At 45.6% G+C, this 26816-nt stretch overlaps 1 protein-coding gene across 1 annotated transcript in view; it reads right to left on the bottom strand.

Annotated features, from left to right (window-relative positions):
* The window catches only part of UACA (uveal autoantigen with coiled-coil domains and ankyrin repeats), a 55750-nt gene that overhangs the window by 20053 nt on the left and 8881 nt on the right, over positions 1 to 26816 (bottom strand). Inside the window, exons 2-8 of the mRNA XM_090028657.1 lie at positions 8693 to 8826; positions 6079 to 6167; positions 5441 to 5505; positions 4115 to 4172; positions 2640 to 2710; positions 2429 to 2535; positions 990 to 1171 (exon numbers count right to left, since the gene is read on the bottom strand). Of these exons, the coding sequence (XP_089884783.1) occupies positions 990 to 1171; positions 2429 to 2535; positions 2640 to 2710; positions 4115 to 4172; positions 5441 to 5505; positions 6079 to 6167; positions 8693 to 8826 (706 nt within the window). The remainder of the gene's footprint in view (positions 1 to 989; positions 1172 to 2428; positions 2536 to 2639; positions 2711 to 4114; positions 4173 to 5440; positions 5506 to 6078; positions 6168 to 8692; positions 8827 to 26816) is intronic.

Here is a 26816-nt window from a genome sequence, read left to right as displayed (position 1 = left end):
AGGCCACAAGAGCATGCAGCAGCAGCTGTATCCAGCCACAGGGCTGGAAAGCATGGACCCCTGAATCCCTCCTTGTCTCCAGAGGATCCCAAGGACAAGCACAGAGGAGAGCGCTCGTTGGCTCAGCCTCTGCCCCACCCTCTTCCCAACCCACTACCGGTGGAGGCAGCAGGATAGGGTGGAAGGCAAGAGGACCAGGCAACCCTGTCGCACTGCGCTGGAGGGTGCGGACACGTAGGGTACCATTCTGTTTTGCAAAAGGCTCCTGGATTTTGAAGGTTACATGTGAAGGGCTTCTTCAAGCATCAACATCTGCATGCTCACTGGCACTCCAAGCACTTCAAACAGCACATCTGTCCGCAGGCTCTCTCCCATTCAAACTCATGCCACAGAGTAGACATTAACCTAGTAATATTTTTGCACGTATTTACCAGCTCACATTGATTTCAGGATAACCTGAAAAAATATTCAGACATCCAAAGCCAAATCGTTTCAATATAAATATGACTGACTGGCTTCCATGAGTCCGACTTCTAGACTTGTTTCAGCTGTAGGCTAAGCAAGTCATCTCCTCTGATTTCAAATTCATCATTTCCATGTTTGTTTTTTAATTCAGACTAGTTACAGCCTCACAAGAGTAGCAATTTCTTAAAAGCATATCCTTACAGAGTATGCCACACCTAGGGAAACTTGTCATTTTATTCCAAACGGGGAGGGAAGTGTCTAATAGTTTTGTTATACCAAACACATTCTTATATTGAAGGCATTCATTTCCAAGAAGTCATTTTCCCCCTATAATTTCAATTTGTACTCCAAAATTCTTGAGAGAGTAAAAGTATAAAGAGTATAATTACCACCTGCCCACTCAAAAACAGACATGGTCCCTGTGTGAGAAATGATACATCTGAACACATCAAGAGGAGAGAGGGGAAAACAATCCAACAAAAAGAAAGAGAAACATTTTCTAAATACAGGCATGCTCTTCCTACCTTTGCTGGAATCCTCAATGGCAGTCTTTAGTAGGGCCAAAATGTCAACATGGTCACCAATTCTGGCATAGTAAGCACAGTCATGACCAAGGGCATCAACCAAACTAACATCCGCACCGTTTCTGAGCAACACTTCTACTGCATCCCTGCAGCCATATTCACAGCCTAACATTAGAGCAGTCCTGGGGTGGGAAAGAGACCACACAGACACTTGAGGAAGATGAGATATTTCTGATGGACAGTTACTCAAAAAGAGCAGTTCAGTACTTTGTGAACTCAGTGACGAAAGGCTGTGCTGTTTACAGACAAGACACTTTCCCCAATAAAAAGAAAAACCAAATCAAATGATTATTTAACCAATCTGTAAGGTGTTTGACAGCTTAACGCCATTGACATAACTGTGATTAAAGGAAAAAATTGAAATAAGACTTAGTCTTTGTTTTCTCCTTGATTTGTCATGGGTTTCAGAAAAGCAAAGATAGTTGTGGGTTTTTTTTTTGTTTTTTTAACAGCTGCTCAGTTCAAAATGGCCATAAACTTTGGGCCAAACACTGGAAGGTGCCTGGACACACAGGTAATCCCACCCCAAAAGGAGTGCACATGCCCTTGAGAAGCAGGTTTCATATGCACCCATGTTCTGGCCTAGCACCCTACACTTTTATTCTTCACAGGAATAAGTAGGGGATGAAAAGCTTGCATCTGAAAAATCGGAGTACAAACACACACATAATAAATGTCTCAAAAGCACCAAAGTCAGACAGGGGCCCTGAAAGAACTTAAAGGCTTTTACAAAAGAAACCTTAACAGGGGCCACAGAGGGGTAGCAGGGAGCCTATGAATGTAGTGTGCAGGTAGGTAGTCATGAGTTTTTAAGTGTAGGAGAGGCACCTTGACCTTCCAGCTGTGGGATCCATCTCCTTCCAGTTCACTACAAGCAGCCACCTGACATGACTGCACAAATCGGCAGCATTTCAGCTGCACAAAGCCAGCAATCTACACACTGAAGAATAGAAAAAACTGCTGGAAGTTCAACTGAGACAGGCTTTGGTAGAAACAAGGACTGATTAGATAACCCACTGCCACAGTGAGTTATCTAACCAATATTCATAAGACAGGGTATCATTCAACTGCACAGCTGAAACATCTGTCCTACAACTTGTGTGACCAGACTCTGAAAGAGACTCCCAGACAGGATGGTGCAGGCATCTACCCTGGAGATCTTTAAAAGGAGATTGGATGCACACTTTGCTGCTGTTATTTGACCCCTGCAGTCTTTCCTCCCCAAACCAGGGGGGCTGGACCCGATGATCTCACAAGGTCCCTTCCAGCCCTAGACCTCTGTGAATCTGTGTAAACTTGAAAGACTGAAAGCTGAGGGACAGCTCTGGTCTTCAACAATGCAAAACCTACTTCCAGCACAGCCCAGCTGCATGCATCACCTGTTTTGTTTGTCTCTGGAGTTGAGGTCAGCTCCCCTATCCAGCAGACTCTGACATATGCTCGGACGACACATCTGAGTGGCCAGCACCAGTGGTGTCCTCCCATCCTGGGGAAAAAGGAAAAAATAAATGAATGAAAGGACACATTGTGGAAGACAAGACATGAGCAGCCCTGGACAATTCAGGCAAGGGGAGAGAGCAATATACTTACCCCATCTTTGGCATTCACCGCAGCTCCATGATCACACAGTAACTGTATGCCAGAGGAACAGTCCGACATCGCTTTCAAGAGCAAAACAAGGAGAAGAAAGCTATTTATACATCTGGGCACAGCCTTCCACAAACCCCCACAATACCCAAAGCCCCAGTCAGCTACCAGGCTCCACTGCACAGTCACTCTCTCTCAAGGTCCGACAGACCCTGAAAGACCCCCAAGAACCCATTGCTACCCTTGAGTTAGCCAGGAAAGATACTGGGTGGTGCAAGAGGGACTACTGCACATGCACACCCCTAAAGCACGCTACATGAACGATGCCAACATCGTATGGAGCGAAGTGCAGGAAACAAACGTCAGCTGCTTGTATTTTGATCCATGTAGGATAATGGGTCTATTTACTGCACACATTCAAGCATTTAAGATCTAAAAGCGTGGCACTTTGAGACAAGACTGGCTCCGCAGAAAACTCCATCTACGCTTATCAGCATGGCTCAACATCAGCTGTAGAGAAAAAGCTCATCAAGAAGAACACCGAGAATACTATACTTTTAAATCAGTTGGCCTCAGTCTTACGCTGAGTGTCCACTTTGCTAAAAAGTAATGTTGTTTGGGATATAGCAGCTGTAACAGCCACTTCCAGAATACTGTAAGCCAACATGGATGGTTTATAATGTACAGTTCCCCACCAAAAAGGCAACTGCAAAGGCACACAGAAACACATGGAGGGTGCCTATCATTTAGGATTTAATGAGCTCGGGTACCATGCTCTGGAAAGCACGTGCCAACTGAGCTGAACACAATGAGTGTTTAAAATGGTAAGAAAAGGGCACAGGGTATTGGCAAGACTTGGAGAAAGGTCAAGACTAAGCTATTTTGGTCTGCTAGCACTGCATACCCACGACCCGAAACACTGCCTCTTGGTACATTCTTTAGATTTTAGTAGAAAATCCAAGCCCTGTAGTTGGTTCCAAGACCGAATAGTCTTTTTTCTCCGTTAGCTCGCGGCACGTCAGAATCTCTGCTCCCCCAAGGAGGGCAGAGTCCATGACAGCTCTGAATCCCCATACAAGCATTTTGGTTAGAGTCCAAAACAGCGTCAACATTTTTTAAATAACCCTTCCCCTCTCACACAAGCAGATCCAAAAAAAAAAGTAAAAGTGAACCGCATTTTATCACACTCCTTCCAAGAAAGAGATCCCTTTTCTTAGCTCAGGGTAAGCAACAGCTATTTCAGCCAACCTTTTTTGTCATAAATGTTAATCATGTGACAACACAACTGCCCAAGTACTTTCAGCTATCTTGAACACAGTTGAGTGATATAATTAGATGAAGATAAACATGCATGATAGATATTTTCTACCACAATGTTTTATGAGGCTGACTAAAAAAAAAAAAAAAAAAAAAAAACCTGTCAACATGAAGTGAAATGCCATATAGCAATTAGCAGAATAGAACAATGCCCAATTTACCTGCATCGTGAAGAGCAGTCCTGCCCTGCAAATCCACATTTTCAGTTGGACAATTGAACTGTTAAAATAATAATTCTTGATTGAGATTAGCAAGATTCAGTTCCCTTATTTAGCATGCATGACCTCCCTGTCCTACAAATCGAAGAGCTAATAAAAAAAATAGAATTACATTGCTCTTAACTCAAAACTACCTGTAACAATTATGTTGGAGAAGTGAATTCAGTTTGGAAAAAAAAAAAAAAAAAAAAAAAATCAGGATTTCTGAGAAACTAAGGCAAACAAAATTATATTAAATTTCTCTAACTTTACAGAGAAGGCCAAAATTTATATTTTGAACTCTCGACTTGTTGAAGAGGATTATTTATAATGTACCTTAGCCACACAAAAAAAATATTAAAAATTGGTATAATCAAATAAAGTCAGATGCCTTGTTTAACACTGAACATGTGCAGTGAAATAAAGAGCACATACTTGATGAGTTTCAACACTTTGTCAGTGTGCGTGTGCAATGTCTAAGGTAACCACAGTTATTATTTGCAGAGGATTACATTCTAGGCACTTTTCCTAGCACTTTCCCAACCACTGCACATGTTTCTTCATCAAGCTGAAATAATTATATATTTCCCATAGCCAACACAAATGGCATCGTTACCAGTGCACATGCTGGCACGCTGACAAGTAAGATGCCAAGGAAAGAAAGGAACCATTTAAAATAATGAATTTCCACAGAGCAAATGAGTCACAAAAAAAAGAATTAAACTGGAAACTAGTCTTAAGGTTCTGGAACAGCAGGAACAAGGAGTTCAAGATGGAACTTGAACATGTTACGACACCAGGTTATGGGACCCGATTGCTACAAGAGCAGGACTTGACAACCCAGGCTGTCTTCCCAGTCCGATGTCGAATTCAAAGACATAAAGGGACACCATAATTTAAACACACATGTATACAGATAAGTCCCCCCCAAAACACCTGGTGTTGCTATGAAATGGCACTGAATATGCAATAAAATGCACCTTTTTTTTTTTTTTTTTTTAAATACAACGCATCCAACAGCTTTTAGCAGAATCTATTCTACAACTCCACATGTGTATGGCTAGTCTTTGGGCAGGACATTCACACAGCAGTGGGAAAATACTTTATTCTTTAATTAAGAAAACTCATAAAAAGGACTTTTGGGGCAGGCACAAGTCAAGTAGCTACTTAAACTCCCCTGCTCTAAAAGTCAACTAGTCTGTGTACTGATAGCATCTCTGAAAAAGTGCCTCTCTTTCTTCAGCATTCAAATTGTGAAAACATAGCATCTATTAGTTGAGTTTTTCATACCTGTAAGAGCTTCTGCAAACAAAGAGCATGTCCATATTTCGCAGCTAGATGCAATGCGTTTCTCCCTAAGAGTTAAAAAGTACGTAATGGGATTAGGCTGGGAACTAACATGTAGTACAAGATAACACTAGCATAAGCAGCCGTTTAAACCATGCAAAGGGCACAAACCATTTTCTCAATACTATATGTTATCCTACGTTAACAACAGCCCTTTAGCTGAAGTGAGCCTGTTAATTCAACTGTTCATACCTCATTTAGGTTCAGTATCACTTAATGAGGTATGTGCAGTGTACGTCTCACTGCGGCTTGATCCTGGTTATTCAGAAGGCCTGTAGCTACTATCAAACTATGCACTCCCTGCTCTTTGCGCTTTAAATAGGGGGCAGCAGGGCAACAGTGGTCCATCCACCTTGGCCTTACTCCTGCAAAGTTATCTAAATTTGTAGCAATTTTCAAAGGTTGGAAACCACGACACATTTTATACCAGGTGTAAGAAGTGCTAATGGAAGACTGCTTAGGACAGGTCTAATGTAAAGCAAATGACAAACATTTAACAAAAGTAATTTTGTTTCAGGATGGGATATCGACCTACACTAGTATTTTTGAAAACATGGTCTCAAAGTTTTGAGAAAACATACCTGCAGCATCAGTGGCTTTGATATCAACCCCATGTAGAAGAATGGTATTCAAGCAGTCTAGATTTCCCTTTGATGCTACAACATGAAACCTAAAATGGAAACAGAGATAAAACTGTGCCTTTCTAGGCTTAAGTGACAGAGTTTTACAAGGCAGAAAGGAGTCATTTCTTGGCTTGCAGGTAAGGTTATTGGGTGTGTACCTGAGAACGAGTAAGTTAGACAAGCTGTCCACTTCTAAATCATGTCAAATTTGGCAAGACGAAGCATTTAAATGCTCAAAGTATGGCTCCTTCATACTCCGAAGGAGTTTTAGTCACCCAGGCTTCTGTCCAAATTTTATGAACAACAGGGAAGGCCAACTTAACTGTTACAAGAACCAGGGGAGTTTTGAACCACCAACCCAAGTATTAAAGATCATGGATCAATTCGGGTACAGAACAATTCCTTCTGCACCTCACCCCTCTCAAAATCCACTGGGTCCAGACACATTTCCTGTTTAGTCCAACCACCTCCACATTGCCATCCCTGCTTTGCTCTCCGGGATTTGACAGGTGCAGAATTGAAATGCTTTAACAGTGGGACACAGAAGTCTGGACCTCTCTATTTTTAAATATTAGGGACTCAGAGGAAGGTAGGGTATACCACAGTCACGGAGGATCATTTAAAGCACTGGAGCTTCTTTTCCAGACAACGGAGCAATTATTGAGGTTAGTTTACCCATCAGGATCTATGGACGTAGCTCAGCCCACCAACAGGCATGGACCAGAACCCCCTCTAACCAGATAAGAGTTGGATACACAAATACCATGCTACCACTCTTCCATAAAATATTTAAGCCAAGTGATAAGCCACTTCTAAAAGCTACAGCTGGATCCCCCGGCTGCATTCCAGAAGAATACTGATTCTACCTCCAGACTTGCATTTCATCACGCACATATCCATTCACTAAACCTGGAAAGCTATTAAACCATGAGCCATAGGTGGGAAGGGACTGAAAACAAAGAATAGCTAAGTGAATACCCAAAGACCCCTGTACTTGGCAGAAACAACGTTTTGACAAAGTACGATCCAGAAACCAGAACAGTTCAGCAAGGATCAGAAAGGCACTATTTTAAACTGAACTACAAAATATTCCTCCCTAGCACATGCATTTCTACTACCTACTGCAAATAATACAATGCAAAACTTGTTGAACAGCCTGAAAGTACAGGCTATAATTCAACCCCAAATGGCTAGCAGTAAGATCTGGAGAATGCTTTTCAAAAACTCATTTTTAGTTTAGTTCTGAAGATTGCCTTTTTTTTTTACTTTTTTTTTTTTTTTAACCGATTGTACTGGCCCTTCAACACTTGTGACCAGATTAAAATAGAGAAATCAAAAGGTTTTAGCAAACCTCCACATTATTCTTCACATCAAATAAAATTTGTACAAAATTTGAAAACAGACGGGTCCCAAACCACAGAAGAAGTTTAAGATTTTTTTTTTTTGCAGAGCATAGAAAAAATTGTCTATATTGTTGCACAGATAAAGCTCATATTTTTATTATATACACACACACATATACATATACACACATATACATATATACACATACACATATACATATACACACATACACATATACATATACACGCACACACACACTTTGTTTTATTGTGCTTCGCTTTATTGCACTTCGCAGATACTGCGTTTTTTTTTACAAATTGAAGGTTTGTGGCAACCCTGCGTCGAGCAAGTCTATCGGCACCATTTTTCCATCGGTTAGCATTTTTAGCAATAAAGTATTTTTTAATTAAGGTATGTACATTGTTTTTTTAGACATAATGTTATTGCACACTTAACAGACTACAGCATAGTGTAAACATAACTTTTATATGCACTGGGAAACCAAAAAATTTGTGTGACTCGCTTTATCGCGGTGGTCTGGAACCGAACCCGCAGTATCTCCGAGGTATGCGCGCGTGCGTACATGTGTGTGTTTCATACACCCAGATTATACACCATTCATCTGTATAACAAAAAGACAATAGGGATGGTTAGGTCACCCGCTGTTACCTTTAGGGGCCAAGTCTCTTACATCCATGGAATTATCCTTTGCTGCACAGATTTCAGCAAAATGTTTTTTTCCTTAACCTCCTGCTTTACAATCTCTTCTCTGCCTCTTCCTCCCTCTCCACCACCCTACAAGAGCCTCACCTTGCCCACGGGAATAAATGCACTTCATTCAGGCTATCTCTACCTCAAGGAGCAGAGTTGAGGGTAACAGCTGTGCCCTTTGGCCTTCCAAGCCAGGGGGGTTCAGGCATTTCTTTCATGGAGGATAGCAGGCACTAAAGAATGATTTATCTTTGCTCTCATTGCAGCCTGCAGGAGGTTTGACAGCCCTGAGCAGACGAAGTGTGATTTTTTCTATACGAGTCCATGCAGTTGGGCCTTCCTGTAGAAAAATATGCCATTTGCATATTTGGTTTAACATCTCCTTCTTTGGTTTAAAATCTCCTGTTTTAATGAGAAGGGTTTCCAGCATGGTGGGAATTTATGAGAACACCCTGTGCAGAGAGGGGTAAAGATGGGACCAAGACAACCTCCCCGTAGATTCCTGGGAGCTACTTACGCAGACCTCCCTTCCACATCCAGTTTAGTGGGATTGACTCCCTTTTTGGCAAGGATCGACGACACTTTCTCCACATCTCCCCTTTCAGCTGCTTTCATCAACCGATCGTCATATTTGTTCCAGTCTGTATTCAGCTGTAAAAAGAAAGGATTGAGAGAAAAAAAAAAAAAGGAATGCATGCATGAGGTGACTGCAGAACCTGAACCTCTCTCGGCTGCCCCAGGAAAAAGCTAGGCACAGTCTAGGTTTCAATTCCCAGGCAAAATGCTTTCAATAAAATCACAACTCAAGCTGGAAACCTCCACTGTCCAGTATATATTCAGCATGTGTGTGTGTTACATGTGCCCACATACACACACCACACACTTTTTTTTTTTTAAACAAGCTTATGCAAAATGCAGCTGTGGATGCACAATTCTCCAGCTGAAGAGTGGAGGAGAGATCAGCCACGTACAACGATGCGTTAGTCACGTTATCTAGTGCATTCCTGCACTAGACAGAAACAGATGTAGGACAGGAGACGAACCGCAGAAACGCTTATTCTGCCCCTTGCCAGCCAGCACACCATGTTCTACTTGCGCAAGAGATCAAACCTTTCAGCAAAATGTCTTCACAATAACTATTAAATTGGCTGGAGAACCAAGGCCTGGGAAGTGAACGTTTGACTCGGAAAGCAACTATTTAGGATACAGAAGTGTCATCCAGCGCCCTTCGGCAGCTCCGTGATACAAGTTAAGTGGTACTTATGCCAGCTCCTGTAGCTTCAGATAAGAGTAGCTAACATCCATGCCAAGTCTCAGGATATCAGACCAGTTCTATCTCTGAAAAAAACTGCGCGCCAAGCCTCTGCCTCAAACAACTGACCCCGGTGCACTTGCTTCTGATGCTGACATGCAAGCATATCTTTCTGGAGAATACAAGCTCTTAAAATGAGTTTGCTTTACTGATGTGGAAGATACTGCCACTCTTTACATTAAGTGTTACAGTAGCGTGCAACAAATGTTAGCAAGATCATCCATGTAAAGGGCTTAGAAATTTTCAAAGCATCTAACGCAATCAAGATGCATGCTGTCAGTGCTGCCCTCCCTTTCATTTCTTTTGCCAACGGTCAAACAGGAGCAGAACAAGCCGTCCTTAGCTATGATTTCTCCCTCTTTTTTTTTTCAATAAAAAAAAATACAATTTCATGTTTCCAGACAGCTTAACCTCCAAGTGCAATGGGTTCCTGCTTCAGTATTGCAATTAAATTTGTGACATTAACACAAGGCTTTTAAATAGTGAAAAAAAAAAAAGGATGGGGATTGTTCAATGGCAAAATGACAAACAAGTGGGCAACAGATCAGAGGATCAAAGAAAGCAGTTTTGCAAGAGCAGGAACCAAGGGCTTTGTTACATGGGGCTTCCGGAGCTCTTAACATCCAGCTAGTCCAGGGGTTGATACATTTTAAGTGGCTTAAGGTTATGCCACTCCAGAGCAGGATCATCTCTAGTCCACCTAATTTTGCTTCTCTTCCATTAAGGTGTGGCTACTACAGGCAACTATTCTGCCTAAATTGAAGACTTCCAGTATCCCAGGATGCACATGGCCCCTCCCCACCCTGAACTCTATTGCCCAGGTGGTGGTTCTGGCACCAAGTCAACCCCTCTTCTGTCCCAGGAGTGTGATCTTCCAACCCCAGGGGGGCAAACTAGTGCAAACACGGTGCAGAGCATGTACCAGCTAGCCAGCCCAAGCTTTTTCTCCCATGACCTCCAGCTCAGCCAGAATGAGTCTAAAGCTGTCCATCCTGGACCCTGGCAGACGGGCTTCTAATTGGAGCAGTGATGAGGTGCTGGACCTCACTGCAATATAGGAAGGAGAGGACTACTGCAACTAGAGAAAAGGGAATTAAAGGAAACCAGCATGATCAGGCCATTAATGAGAGGACCACGATGCAGAGTGTGGCCAGTGGGGCTGACTCCAGGTCAGGACCAAGATAAAGTCCCTGAAATCCATCCTGCTGCCCCCCTCAAAAAGAGTTCCAAGGATCTGGTGCCCTTCATGTCTCTCTTCCTGAGCCCCAGACCCCAGTCAAGGATAGGCAGGGGCTTGTGGGGCAAGCGGCACAGCCACACACCATGAGGTGGCCAAGGGGCCAGGCAAGTGGGTTCTGCTCCTTCCTCTTCTACGGGGGTCTTGAGCAGCCATGGCCAAGTCACTCAATTGCCATGCCTCAGTTTCCCCAGCTGCATAAGTGCTGCCAGCTACCCGTTTGCAAGGGGGGGCCATAAATTTGGGACCAATGTTTCTAATTCAGGCCCATTTCAGGGGCTCTTTGGGGACACTGGGACTTAGGCTGAAACTCAGGCGGGTCCTAGGAAAGGCAGGCTGGGCTGTGGCTGCCAGCACTCAGGCCCTACAGAGGAGAACGGGCACCAGCATGGACTACAGGGAATGCGTAATTCCAACGTACCTGTGGAATGGTCAGCTTTCGGTTACAGCACCTTGTGGCTAGGCCCCTTCTTGGGCAGCGTATAATATAGCTATAGTTTCTAGGGTCGGAAGGGACCTGAGTGGATCATCTAGTCCGACCCCCTGCCATGGCAGGAAAGAGTACTGGGATCAAACGACCCCAGCAAGCTGTTCATCCAGCCTCCTCTTAAACACTCCCAGGGTAGGAGCCTGCACCACTTCTCTTGGGAGTTGGTTCCAGACCCTAGCCGCTGGGACCGTGACCATGACGTAGCACCTCCTGATATCTAACCTAACCGATGCACGCTAGTGTCAATGTTGCTTATACCTTTCCAAACACCCACTTATTTCAGTGCAAAAATCCCATCCAAGTTACAACTCCTAACAATACTCCTTGAACGCGGCCCCTTAAAGTTAGCTGGACCAGAACGGAACTAGCTAGGTACCTTTTTCCCAGTCTAACATGAAAACCCCCTGCTGGCAGTGAATGAACAAGAGAAGACGGCTTTCCAGGGCTGCTAGCTGCCATTAGGATAGAAATTCTAGTCATCTTTGTGCAGTCTTCAAAGCTTAGCCCTGTTTTGAGAAAAATGAGAATGAGGGAGCTGACATCTCAAGATCAACCACTGCAAGTTTCCTACAGAGTATCGAGGCTAGACCGATCATGAGAAAACCGTACCCGTTCCCCTCAATGCCAGGAGAATAAAGCATCTGGGGTGGCTGCTGGTGGTACACTTATATCAAACTAACTAGGGTTAGGTGGACCCAAGTGCTGAACTGCACATACATTTGGGGAATTTAGATTGGGCAGAACCAGCCAGCCTACTTAGTTCACCTAAGGAGGTGCGCTACACTGATTGGGCTACACCAAGCCCAACATAACCAAATGTGTACACACATTTGATGAGCAGCCCCAGGGCTGGAGGAGCCAGGCCACTTGCCCCAACCCTAGCACCCAGGCTGTGCTTTTCCTATACCCCCACCCCCCAACCAAGCTATTGTTAGTCCTCCGATCCGCCCCGGCCAAAACCCTCCCAATAGGCCATGCCCCCCACCATCCACTGCAGCTTGGATCCAGCACCGGCGAATGCGTGTGCAAGTGGGGACCCCATCTACAGCCAAACACCTTAAAAGCAAGCCGTGTGATTGTAGATTTGGTCCCGCAGACATGTGTATGCACCTTTGATGTTTCCACGTAGCTTGTCACCCAAGAAACTTGACAAATCCACCCACATTAGCAACCCAGTTTTTGGATCTCCTGGTCGAAGCCACTTGAGCCGCCTTACACTTTGCAGGGGGGGAAAAAAAGGGAACTTACTCCGAGCTTAAAAGTTTTTATGTAGCGTTTCAGACTGATCCATTCCTATTAGCAAGACCGGTGGCCAAAGAAGAAGGCTTATGAAGGAATGATAGCAGCACGCTGAGCTACACAGAGACCAGCTTCTCTACAAAAGTCATTAAAACAGTACCACTGCTATTTCCAGCTGCACCAACTCACTGAATGCTAGTTTGGAAACTTTTTCTTTCAGCAAGATGATGATCATGCAAAGTCAATCTTTAGCCAATTACTGAATTCCCGAAGCAGAGGAGCGAGACACTCCCCACCCCCAGACCCCTACAAGCCACTTTCTCACTTCAAATACTGCAAACTTGACATTCATGAAACGCTGGAGTTGCATGCCGCAGGCAACTTTCCTTGTTTTTTTTGTGGCAGCTTTAAATTCTGAAGCACATTAAATAACAGAAGACATTGAGACTTTACAAGCATGCAGAGAAAAGGTAACAAGACAGAGGAAAATAAGGCTGAAATCCATATAAATGTATCCGCTTCAAAAATAGGGGTTCAAAAGAAAAAAAAAAAATCAAGTGTTCCCAGCATGGGGGTAGGGGGTAGATTGAATTAAGGAACATGAGAGGCTTTTGGGCATATTCAAACCAGGCAGGTCTAGGGAATCACGCAGCAAGACATCCGTCTCTAGTCACTCAGTAAAGTAGTAAGACCAACGGGCAGTTACAAGGTCTTCTCTGCAGGTTTGGAGCAGGAATCTGAATTTGCACCATGGAAGGTGCACAGTGGAGCCGTGAGCATGACCAGAGCCTCTCTCGTCTGCTGTAATGCAACAGTAAGCAACGGATACCTAGTAGGACACTTGGTAAAAATAACCGAGCCATTATGGCTGGTACCTTAAGTAACCAATATGCAGGGAGATCGATGCATCTGCACCCTGGCTTTTGTTTGCTTGTAAAAAGCCACTGTGTTGGAATTTCTCTCCTAGTTGCTATAAGTTAGCCCCGTTAGTCTAAAGAGTAGTGGCCGGCAGGGTAGATTCACACCTTGTAACCCAAGTAGATCACAGGTGCACATACACACACTTTGGTTAATCTAAGGTTCAGATCTACCCTTACTTGCACTGACAATTAACACATTTTGGTGTCATTCCTCCAAAAAACCATGTAAATAAATAATAAATAAATTCCTGGAGAGGGAAGCTGTTTTGCTTAGACCCCCTGTGCGATGCTCAGTTTTTTTCCACGCAGCTCTGTGAAGCTGCGATGAGCTATTAAGAGTTTAATTGCACAGAATATAAATATGGACCATGTAGACAAGCAGCACTTTCTCCTTTCTAAATACTCTCCACTTCTTTAAGCACTCAGCGTGTCCAATCCAATGCAAGACTTGCACCGCTCCGTATGCAAACAGCTGCTTTCGACTGTCAGATTTTCAGGCTTGACCTTCAACATGAAGGAATGAATTCAAAATGCAACAAGGGCCTTTAAAAAAAAATGGAAGCCCTTTTTCAAATGAAACAGGTCTGTTATGTTAAACCCACAATTAAGATCTTCAAGATTAAGATAATTAGCGTAAAAATGCTTAGTATTAGTGTAAGAGAGAGTACAATTTATATGAAGGTTTATTAATAATCTCTTTCTAGAAATCATTATGTCAATTTATTATGGTCCAGTAACCCAAGTGCCTGTTAAGCACTTCAGAGAACAGCTCCACATTTAAAATTTTAGCCTGGAAATTCCCAACAAGCAGACAATATTAAGGCTGATGAAAATGAGGGACACGTGGAATAATGAGAAAGCTGCTATAAAAAAAAAGTCTCCCAGTAACATGAAACACAAAAGGTACCTACTGTGTTTTTTGCAGCACAGGAAAACCAACAGCTCATCCTAGAATTTGCTGCCAGCAGCAAATAATTTATCTTGCATTCAGTTTAAAATTGCTGAAGCTCACAAAGCAAGCGCCCAGCCGGAGTTCAAAGCAGGCTGCTCGAGGACACCGGCTATGTCTACTGCTCGACATTCATTCTGCTCCATCCTTCACTTAGCTTGGTTCCCCCAGGACGTTTTCTCCATCTTCAGGATCTTCTTCAGACTTCATAACTCTTTGGATAAGAGTTTCCCCTCCTTTTTCCAAGGGTGCAGAGACAGCCGAGGCAGGCAGAGCAGTTCTTCCTCCAGTCCCACTTTGTACTGTGGCTGTCACCGTGGCCGTCCCCGTAGGGAAGCCCTACCCCCGGCGTCTAGTTTTGCAGCTCCCCTGCTGCAGCACAGACAACCACAGTGACTCAGACTCGCAGTAAATACCACCCAGGTCTGAAATACCCCGTAAACAATATGTAGACAGTCTCCCATCAGCCCCGTTCTATTTTCTGATTGTCCAGTACTTGATAGCCGGGCGATAGAAAGGAATAGCTAATAATACATTCCATGCGTGCTTATCCTCCGAGTCATATATTTTAGGTTTATTGCTAGCAAATAAGACAAGTATGCATGACACATTACCACCGCAGAGCCACGGTTTTCAGAGCTACAGGCATCCACCTTCAAGGAACGAACACATTAGTCCAATTAACTTTTGACTGACACTAGAGGAGGGTCATGCTCCGTCCTGTTAAATAGGATGTTATAAATATTGGCAGGAGACAAGTTCGCCCCGCCACCACACGACACCGAAAGCAGCTTTCGGGTCAGCTGATGGCAGACAAAGTTGCGGCCGTGCGGCAAGTGGAATGCGTGGTTGTATTTCAACAAAAATGGAACCGCTTTTAATTTAGGAAAAGCGCACGCCTTGGCACTTCAAAAATTTTCCTTTTACAACAAATCCCATTCTGAACACCACCGGGTTTCAGCTTACGGCTGCTGCCAGTCTGTCTCCCAACGTGTCAAACGAGAAGAGCCACCAAGGTTGTCAAAACATTAAGTAGACAGCATAATGATTAACGGTACCGAAGAGGCCGGGTCCCCTTTCACACGTTTTAAATTTAAACAGAGAGCTCCTAAATGCCATATTTCGGGGACTAGGTCAACCTTATGATTATTGCTTGTTTTGTCTGCTGGGGATATGAACATGTGCAAAGGAAAATAGAAGCCCTGCAAGACTGTCGCACGCAGCACGATTGCAAACATAGTCTTCCAAAACGGATCGGGGGGCAGGAAAACAGTTTTTACAAAGCCTCCTGCCCCCTCATATACAAATGAGCCAGTGTGCAGGCAATCTCTGCCCTGCAAAAGTGCAGCCATCTCACAACATTGGGAGTATTACAGTATTTCTGCCCTTTCAAGTTATTCTGTTCTCTTCCCATATGCCACCCTGAACCTTTATGGGGGAAGAGCAGCATATTCATTGTATGAATAAATAAATAGATCTTATTTGCTTTCTGACAAATAGCCCCTTGCCTTATGACACCAAGATGTTTTCCTTGAAAATCCACATACCAGGAGCTATTTGCCGTCAGAGTTTCCCCAACAGAACCATACCAATTTAAAAAAAAAAAAAAAAAAAAAAGCAACACACAACAAGTTAAGTGATTACATACAGCCTAAGTCACCCCAAAAGCTGTCTTATGACTGTGAAGCAAGTCAACCTCCAGCAGCTATAAATGGCACTTGGGGAACATAAGCTTTTCCTGAGTGTGCCAAGTTTTAAAAAAAAAAAAAAAAGTAAAATTTGGAAAAAAGGACTGTTTGAAAAGCACAAGGTCAGAACAGGTTGCATTGGAAAAACTGGTGGCCTGGCAATAGCATAGCTCATCAGTACACTAAAGACTAGAGAAAGGGTTTGGGCCCAAAGCAGAAGAAGCATGGAGATTACAAATCTTTGTAGGAAAGAACAGGAGAAGCGATGCCGACTGGCTCTACTGTACCAGCCCCGAACAGCCAGGAATAACAGCATATGCCTCCCACCACCCCCTCCCCTAGAAGAGACAGTATTGCGATTACAATATCGAAAACCAATACATAGCAGCCTTGGAAGGAAAAAGTTGTAGGAAATCAGTGTTTGTCCATTATCCGATCAAGAGATCACTTAGCAGGGTTACGTGCAACGTCCCACAAGATCTGGGGAGGCGGATGCCCTCCACAGAGTACTTCCATAAATGCCTGGAAATCAAGAGCCTGATTCTCCAAGACAAATTTCAGAGATGGTCCCAGAGAGCCCTTCCCCCCCAGCACTGGAGCAACAGAAATACTTGGCTGGCTGCATCTCTTGGCTCTGTTTGCGCCAACCCATATGACTCCAATTAAAGACTATATCCTGTTCAAAGTCAGACTGCTTCTCTATTCAGTTTCACCCAGCCCCGCCAAAGCTTTGGCTCTTCTCCATTTCCATGGGCTGACATACCAGCATTCGTCCAGGTCTCCTGGACTTCTCTTCCAGTGGCCGACGAAAACCTCTTACAGCCCTGTTCCCACAAGGGCAGCCCTGCACGTACTGCTTGGGGACCCATAAAACTCTGCTCCTACCTTGCATCCATTTAGGGTCAAAGAGCCTAAGCAGCAAATTACCCAAAAAGGAAGTGGCTACAGGTCTTATCAGCCATGAAGCAGCTTTGAATAAACCTGCAGAGCTGAAAGATCAGAGAAGAGGGAGAGGACCAGAAGAGCAATGCAGTGCTTCACGTTTTGCTAAGAAAGCCGAGCTGTTTGTGGTTTGGGGGCAGGGGAGGGATGTTCAGATTTCCAGGGCTAGGAAAACAAAATCTGCGTCACAGCATTTTAATAAGCATTTGCACCAGAGTCGTGTTAACTGGTGTAGGTGGAAACAAAAGCTCTGTGTGAAGTAAGCTCCCACTCGCAGTCACTGACTCAATATCTAGTTGGCAGCTGGTGTCAAGTGGAGTGCCCCAGGGAGTGGTCATGGGGCTGGTTTTGTTCACAATCTTCATCAAGGACCTGGAAGATGGCATGGAGTGCACCCTCAGTTCACGGATGACACCACGCTGGAAAGAGTAGTAGGTATGCTGGAGGGTAGGGCTAGGATTCAGTTCCCTAGACAAGTTGGAGGACTGGGCCAAAATAAAAAAAAAAAAAAAAAAAAAACCAACATCGCAGGAGGTTCAACAAGGACGAGTGCAAAGTCCTGCACTTAGGAGGGAGCAATCCCATGCACCGGTGCAGGCTGGGGGTGACGGGCTGGGCAGCAGCTCTGCACAAAAGGACCTGGGGGTGACAGGGGACAAGAAGCTGAACAGGAGCCAGCAGTGTGCCCTTGGTGCCAAGAAGGCGAATGGCATCCTGGGCTGCATTGGTAGGTCAAGGGCAGTGATTCTCCCCTCTATTCAGCACTGGGGAGGCCAGATCTGGAGTCCTGTGTCCACCTGTGGGCCCCCACTACAGAAAGGATGTGGGCACATTGGAGAGAGTCCAGTGGAGGACAATGAAAGTGGTTGGGGGCTGGGGGACAGGACTTGAGGAGAGGCTCAGGGAAATGGGCTGCTTTAGTCTGCAGAAGAGAAGACCAAGGGGAGGATTTGGTAGCAGCCTTCACCTCCCTGCAGGGGGGCTGCAAAGAGGATGGAGCTGGACTGGTCTCAGTGGGGGCAGATGACAGGACAAGGAGCAATGGGCTCAAGTTGCAGCAAGGGAAGTTGAGTTGGATATTAGGAAAAACTCTCACCGGGGGGTGGTGAAGCAGTGGGACAGGCTCCCCAAAGAGGTGGTACAGTCTCCATTCTTGGAGGTTTTGAAGACCCAGGTAGACCAAGCCTTGTCTGGGATGATGTAGCTGGAGCTGGTCCTGCTTGGAGCAGGGGGTTAGACTACATGTAACCACTACAGGCCCTTCCAACCCTCATTTTGTGCAATTATGTAAAATAAGGCATTTGTCTCCCTTCTGCTAGGAACAAACCAGTTAAAACTTTTAGGGGAAAAATATGAGAGAAAGGCCAAGTAATCTGTATGAGCCTGGATGTTGCTGCTGATTCTTTAAGTACAAACAGACTTAAAAATCATAGCACTAAATGGGTTTGGAAGGCCTCTCAAACATGACAACAGTGCAAAAGTCCAGAGCTGCTAAGCTGCCAAACGTACAGGGGGTGTCTACTTGGAGGAGAATACTGTCAACGTTCAATTAATGCAGAGCAAATATTTCCTGAAGTGGGTGAAACAACCAAATTGGAAAGTCGAGAATCAAAAAACCCCACTTCTTTAAGAAGTCTTGGAAGTCGACTCAACGTTATCTGCCCATAACGCAGCTCTGCTGCCGGGTCCCTGGCACCTGGAAGGCGGTCTTGAAAGTTTTGTGCACAAGTCTTGGGACTGTACAATACACACAAGCACCCCGAAGTCACAGCAGCGGATATCCACAATATCCACTATATCAGATGCAGCCCGCAAGCACAATCAGCGCCCATCAGCGATGCCATTGTGCGATAATCCACTCTGCAAATGCCTTGCAGAAGCAAAACACCCCCTGGAAGGGATGCAGATTTCATTTCCAATGCTGCGCTGTCAAGCAGCCAACTAGTAAAATGATACTGCAGCAGTCATGGAAAAGTCACCTCCAGCTTTCATTGCTCAGCTCTCCGAGTACTTCAGCCGGAAACACAGGAACAAATAATGGATAAGCGTGAAAGTTCGGCAATTACCCAATAATCAGTCAGGTCAACTGATTAACCATGCAGAAGGAGGGAGCATTCATTGAACTGCTGCTCAAAGCAACTCACCTACCCTGTTGCAAGATCCACACACTCCTTTACCATCCCCGATAAAGTACAATCCCTGAACAGTGCGGACAGACTAGGGGCATGTTTGAGAGCTGAATGACTGGCACACAGCACAAGCAGCCCCAGGGCAGCCAGCAGGACTAAAGTGATTTGTTCGCATAAGCATGGCCTTTCCTGTCATCCATATTTCTATAAAATGGTGCTAGTTTCTGCATCAGTCAGTCAATCTACTGACTCCCCCTGCCCCCCACACACGTGCACCTCTGCCCTCCCAGGTGCAAAGCAGGAGTGATGAGGCTCTTGCAGGAAGCCCCAGGACATGCTGTGACAACTGAAGAGTACCAGTGGTTCTCAACCTTTCTAGACGTGAGGCATCCCTTCGTTTTCTCTCTTTCTGACTACCGGAAAATACTAGAGCAACTCTTCTGTTGCAAAGAACCCGGAAAGACCCAACAGGCCAGAATATTTTTGATGCAACAGATTCCCATTTGAAATCTCTGGGTTTATCACATGAATGTTTGCAACCCTGACACCACTGAAAGGATCTCAAGGCACCACAGAGGCTTGCACAGAGCAGAAGCACTCACGGTGCAGCCTGTTAAGAGTCCAACAAACCAGCCGCAGCACCGTGGTTGAGAATCGCCGCTCTAGACTCTTCACTGGCAAGGGAAGGACATGCAGCAACTTGTAGCTTCCTGGGATGAGTAACTACTACGCTGAGAGCCTCTGGAGCATGGGACGGCCATGAGCCATGTCCAACAGGGCTTGAGCATTGGCCACAAGAGCTACATCAAGGGATTTTCCTGGGCCTGCTCAAGGGCTTTCAGGAGGAGAGGTCAGAGATGCCAAAAATAACAAAAGCTTGGTTTAAAAAAGCCTCTGAAGGTAAGAGCTCCCAACGCTTGCTGTGCTGCATGGTCAAGCAGGCTATGGCTGCTGACAGCTTGCACTGATGTTCAACAGTTTCCCACCATCACCACTTACGCGCGCCCAGTCACATGGAACAAAGCTCCCATCTTCCCAGAGCAGCGATTCTCAACCAGACTTGAGAAACCCAAGAGCTGGTGTTTTCCAAGGGGTGCCTCCAAGTCTAAAAAGGTTGATGGTCATTGTGCTGGAGGCACGGGGTCTAGCAAGGCCACGAATTCCTTTGAAGCAGAGAACAGTTCGGCATCAGCTGTCCACGCACGCTCAGAGAGATCTTCGGGCCGATTCCCAACCGACTTTATACTTACAAACAGAAGTAACGCAAGGATGGAGCCCTGTGCGTCCCATACAGACGGATGCACCTCTCTAGAGCAACATATAAGTATGCCACAAATTAAAGACTAAAAAACAGTAGGTCCAGGGCCAGGCATGGTTTATTTTTTCCTCCTTCTCCCACCCACTGCTCTGAAGCATCCCAGTCCAAGGGCCCTGCAAAAGACTCAGGTCACAAGGAAAGAAGTGCTCTGGCCCGCTCACAGGATACGTCGCTGTATGATCATCCAACCTGGAGAGAGTGGTCAATCATTTTGCTTTCCCCCCCACCAAAAAGAGGCAAAGGTAGCGCTAGAAAGGTACGTCCATGCTTACCTCGTGAGGAGCTTTAAAAGCATATCTAACGAGTTCAAAATGCCACCCCACCACAAAGAGATTGAGCTAAACGAGACTGTTATGAATCAGTTGTTAAGATAAAATCCAGGCTTTCCAGTCCAGCATGTCTGATCCTTTCATGCAGCTAAAACATCTCTGCTGATGTCTAAATATTTTCCAAACAATGCCATATTATGCCAGGGCCTGACATTTTCTCTATTAAAAAAAACCCCAACCCCCCCAAAAAAACAATATAAATCAATGCGAGTGTACAAAGGAGGCTTTAATTAGATTGGACCAAAAACAATTAAATGACTTGACTTTTCACAGTTGGATTTGGTTAAATATATAAAAACAGAAGTTCTTAAAAAAGGAACCACCAGCAAATTTTAACTTGGGGAAGGGGAGGGGGGAAAATCTTATTATGAGATTAAAATATCTCTATACATACTGACTAATCACCAAGTAAAATTCCTGTTAATGTTCTTGGTAGCTTTGGAAACATTGCATCTGTGCACAGAGATAGTTAGCTATGTTAGTCTGAAGTCAGGGCAGGGCAGCACCTTGGAGACCGATTCATTCAGAAAGGCATACACTTGTGTAGGCAGCAGCCTATTTGTCAGATGCTGGGAACACCCTGCCTTCATCACGAACACGGAGGATCACCTCCTGCCTTCGTTCCAAGTGTGAAACCAGCAGAGACCAGTTCAGGTTTTGCATAAATTGACTTTTTGTCTGTGCCTTTCATTCAGAGCAGATGCACACTAAAGCTGCATTGGGGTCTTTGTTAGCAGCATCTCTCAGAAGACGCACACAGCAGAAAATACGAAGACTTCTGGTGTGCCAGACTATTGCTCTCCCATTTTTGCTACTGGTTCTGTGTTGAAACAAGGTACAGAACCGCATAGCATGTGCTTGAAAGAGCATTTGCACATTTTAACTGAAAACAACCATAAGATCTCGCAGGTACCTGTTACAGCAGGAGATGATTTAGTACCAAAGCCCTCGGAAGTAATGGCAAGGATTAAAGAGCAGGCTAAGCCTGTAATCAACACAACAATGTCTGTTTTCTCCTTTCTGCCCACAACTTGAAACCTATAATTGCAGAATTCCCTCCCTCCCCTTCCCCAAATCAGTGCAGCACACCATAATTAAACTCAAAGGGAAAACACCAAAACAGGAAGTTGCAAAATAATGTTTTCATCCCACTTGGTCTGTAAACAGGATTTGCTGGTTTAGTTCAGGGCTGCAAGGGATCAAGCTGGTTCCACGAAAAACAGGCAATCCAGCTTCTCATGCCATAATTAAAACATGCCCCCACGACGCAGCAACAACTACACCCAATCCAAGATGATTTTCCGTTGTTCTAGCATTGAAACCGTGCGTGCTAATCCCGTTTACTGGGTCTCCCCTGTGTTTATGCAATTTGTGCCAAGCAAAGCACGCATATGGAGAGCAAACAACTCCGTTTCTACCTCCACCGAGTTTAACACAGCCTTGTTGAAAGGGGGTGTCAAGAGGAGTGTGAGACTGCCAATGTTTTGATGATGCTTTACAGGGCAAGGTATCTGGCAGCAGCGGGGGCTGATGCTTTCTGAACAAATTAAAAATGAAACTTTACAAATGTCAGTCTCTGAATTCAAGAGGAAGGCATTATTTGGAAAAATACGGCTGGTGCCAAATAAACCTAACTGCTCACGTGTACCGATTTCAAACACTGCAAGTCTCGTGCCTGTTTGGAGACACTCTAGAGATGAAAGTTGTCTGCAAGCATTAAATGTATGAAAACATTACACCCATATCATTAGATGGCCCGGAGTCAATATCAGAGAGTAAGAGGTTATGGTTTTGGGTTGAATTAACTCCTTTTTGAAAGGACCTAGACTCCACCAGTATTCCTGCCCAGAGCAGGGGGGTTGGACTTGATCTTTCGAGGTCCTTCCAGCCCTTCTCTACGATTCAGATTTTGTCACATAGGCGCAAGGATGTGTCAGCTTTTAAGGGAAAACGTGAATTTATTATTGCCCTGCGTGGAGGAAGAGGATGAAGGAATGCTGAGCGAGAAGTGGCAGCAGCTTGTTCTGGCTCCTTACCCGGGGACACCCCCTCCCTACAGCCTTGGCTCAAAGCCGACACGTAGCCCTGCTCCGTCTACACTGTCCCCGTCATTACCTGTACGAGGGAGGGGTTCCCCGAGTGCACAGGCAGCTACAGCTTTCAGTCCTTCAACCAGCAAAACCAGTCGGGGCGTAGTCACAGAATCCATCCTCTCCCCATGTCTCACACCCAGCTGCACGGTTTCTGCTTCCTTTCCTTCCCCTTTGGACTGTAGAGAGCGCCAACCTCTCTGTCAATCACAGACTCAGATTTCCAGAGATTTGGAAATGCCTTTCCCCGCCTGAGACTGGAAGGGTTCTTCTGGTCGCCAATGCAACCCAAAGTCCTTGGCCATACGGAGTCCATGATAGGGCCCCGATTGCCTTCCTCAACCTGCACCGCAAGCCTCTGGGATTCCTCACCTGGATCTTTACGTTCACAAAGCTCCGTCCCAAGCGTGTCCTGCTGGTCACACTTCGCTGTACCAGGTGGGAAACACCCCTGAACCCATTTCCAAGCTTTTGACCTCAAGCAATGGGGCACTTTGAGAACTCCTAAGAGCAGCACAAATCCCCTCTACAAGCCAAGGGACCAGAAAGAAATGCAGCGATGAATAACGAACACCAAAAAAAGGTAACAAATGAAAGCCTAGCTGTCTATGCATGGCGACTTCTATAACCCGGCAAAGTGCCCGAGTCCAGGTCATTCACATGTGCAGTAGCAGAAAATGAATGGCTGGGAGGCACCACGTGGACTGTCCTTGTCATCTCCCTTGCAATCGCGGCCGTGCTGCTGGAAGCTGCCAAGGGGGTATTTTTGAAACAAAGGAAGTACATCGCCTAATAGGAAGGAACCACAAGTATGATCAGCTCACTCACAAGTGTTATCAGCTCGCTTTCACTTTATAAACATTGCTTTTCAAATCATAACTACTAAAAGCCTTGCGGGACCGCACTGCATTCACAGCAAACTAGATGCCGTTACCCCAAAACAGCAAACCACACCTTGAGCTAAACTGGGAAATCGTTTAGGAGGTTCCTGTTTGACGTTCATACACTAGGTGCCTTGTTTGCCTGTTTGTTCTCCTATTTTATAAATCCATCTGTTCTCTTATTGTAAGCTGCCCTGCTGGGAAGAGCAGTATAGAAATAAAAATGCATAAAGTTGTGTGTTTTAAAATACAAATCTTTTTTTCTACCCAAGCTAGGATAAAATACAGATCAGCTGGTGTGATCTAGGGATTCACCAGTAAAGATTTTCTTGACTGATAGCCAATTATCAACCAACTGTATCAGCCAATGCTGATCCGATAACTGACATTTAGTAATAATGAAAGGCATTTTAAAATACTGACATAAATAAACCTTTTGCATGCTCCAGCAGCCTCCTGCATCACATGTACCAAAGTCCTGGCACCTAAAAATGGCGATGGGACCGCCCGAAATGAAGCTCATCAAACAAGCTTTTAGTTCGAGTGCTGCCACCATCATTTTTAAGCACGAGGACATTTCTAACCAGAACGGAGGCGTGCAAGGCAAGGGCAGATATGGACTGCTCGCTGTGGGCTTGGGGCTCTGCACTCTGCTCCCTCCCGCTCCCTGCCCCGGGCCTGGGTCTCATGCACTGCCCCCAGGTGCTGCCCCACTCCTGCTCTCACTGTCATGGTCTCAATCTGCAACCCCTCATGCCCCTTCCCTCCAAAGACTTACCTGCAGGGAGTTGCTCTCCATGCCACCCAGCTGTATGCCTGACCACGTGCACGCATGCAACCGCGCACATGCATGTGGGCCCCCTGCATCCCGCTCCCCTCAGCCCCAAGCAGGACCCCTTGCAGGCTACAATGCTCCCCACCTGCAAGGGGAAACCCACCATTTCCCATGGGAACCCAGACATGCGGGGGCCCTGGCCCCAAGGGAGAGAGGGAACCCAGGTATCCAGGGCCCTGGCCAGAAGGCACACTTATCTGCAATCAGTAAAATTTGCCACAACAGCCAAAAAAGGCCAATAGTCAACAGTGTCATTTCTCTTTGAAGTTGGTGCCAAATCCAATAGGCAACCGATATAATCAGCTCACTTCTAGTGTGAGCTCATGGCAGCTCTCTGCATACCTGCTAATGCTAACAGGATTAGAATATAAAAACTTCTTTCGGGAAAGGAAGGGAAGGGAAGGGAAGGCCTTCCTGGCTTCCAGGACAGCTTGAAGCATGTGATCCTATTTCAGCCCCTTTGTACTGGGGAGTGGGAATGTGTCAAGAGGACAACACTACTTCCAGCTATGCATCTCTAAAAGAACGTTATCGTTTCAGCATCAAGTATGAAGATCCACAGCCACAAATCCCAAAGGGCTGCAGGGAAGGTAATTCAGGGTAACCAGTCAGGGCTCTGTCAGACTTTCCATCAACAGGGTTAAGTCATCTGGCATTAAGATGTAATTAGAGGAAAGTTGTTTTGCACAAGCAAGGAAATGGTGATGGGAGTGTAGTTAGGCCCCTGTGGCATACACACCCCTTCCTAGAGGGGAGCATTTGAGTGCCAGGCTCAGTTTGGGATTCAGCCACACCACTCTTCACACCAGGGAATTAAAAACGAGGGCACCACAAACCCAGCAGCATCAGCAAAGTAAGCAACCGTAGGGAGGTCAGCACAGGAACAGGCTTGGCACAGGGCTGGCGAGACAGAACCAGGAGAGAACTGGGATAAAAAGTCTATTGGCACATGTGCCCTTGTCACCAAGAAGGCCAACTGCATCCTGGGTGCATCGGTAGGAGCGGTGCCAGCACATGGAGGGCGGTGGTTCTTCCCCTCTATTCAGCACTGGGGAGGCCACATCTGGAGTCCTGTGTCCACCTGTGGGCCCCCACTGCAGAAAGGATGTGGACACACTGGAGACAGTCCAGAGGAGAGCAATGAAAATGGTTGTGGGGCTGGGGGACAGGACTGGTGAGGACAGGCTGACGGAAGTGGGCTGATTTAGTCTGCAGAAGAGAAGACCGAGGGGGATTGAATAGCAGCCTTCACCTCCCTGCCGGGGGGCTGCAAAGAGGATGGCGCTGGGCTGGTGTCAGTGGGGGCAGATGACAGGACAAGGAGCAATGGGCTCAAGCTGCAACAAGGGAAGTTGAGGTTGGATATTAGGAAAAACTCTCACTAGGAGGGTGGTGAAGCACTGGGACAGTTTACCCAGAGAGGTGGTGCAGTCTCCATCCTTGAAGGTGCTGAAGACAAAGTCTTGGCTGGAATGATGTAGTTGGGGCTGGTCCTGCTTTGAGCAGGGGTTGGATGAGATGTGACCTCCCAAGGTCTTCCAGCCCTCATTTTCTATGATTCACAAGAGACACAAGGACCCCAAAACAAGCCAGGATGCTGGTGGTTACAGCACTCAGAAATACAGAAAACCCTAAGTTCGAGTCCCCCAAGGTCTGAGCCAGGCCGAGAATCTGAACCCATGTCTCCCACATCTCAGATGAGCGTGCCACAAGGTCCCTGCATGGGTGTGCCTGTTATCCTGTGACCTGGAACAGCCCAACTTTGATCCGCCCTCAGATACGAGATCAGGGTGTTTACACTGAACCATGAACAGTTACAGCCCTAAAAACAGAGGCTGAAGCTCCCTATGCTTCCCTGACCTCCCTGGGAAACACCTTGTTGCCTGCATCTTCGCAACACTGGGAATCCATCTGTGAAAAACACGGACGTGCCTACAGAGAACAACTAAAAAGCTAATTTAGTCATTTCCAAGAACAGATCAATGTCATAATTAGCCCCTCAGGAAAAATAACCTATGAGCAATTAATGCCTCTCTCATCTTTAGTGTCTGAATGCACAACTAGATTCCACCTCTTCAATGACTGGCTGGAAGAACTACCAAGGCCAAATACTCCCTAAAGTCTTTTCTGTTGCATCAATGTAAGTGGGGGAGGGAGAGGGGGGAGGGGGGAAAATCAGTTAAAAAGCTGACACTGGGAAGAAAAATGTACTTACCCAAGTTATGGGCACGACAAAGTCCAGCCCAACAGCAGCTCTTCTTTGCATGACATAAGGGGTTATA

The sequence above is a fragment of the Crocodylus siamensis genome, chromosome 15 (genome assembly GCF_052110815.1).
Source record: "Crocodylus siamensis isolate JL-2025a chromosome 15, ASM5211081v1, whole genome shotgun sequence".
Lineage (NCBI taxonomy): Eukaryota > Metazoa > Chordata > Crocodylia > Crocodylidae > Crocodylus > Crocodylus siamensis.
The sequence above is the reverse complement of the archived record's forward strand: the minus strand, read 5'-3'. Positions and strand labels throughout refer to the sequence as shown.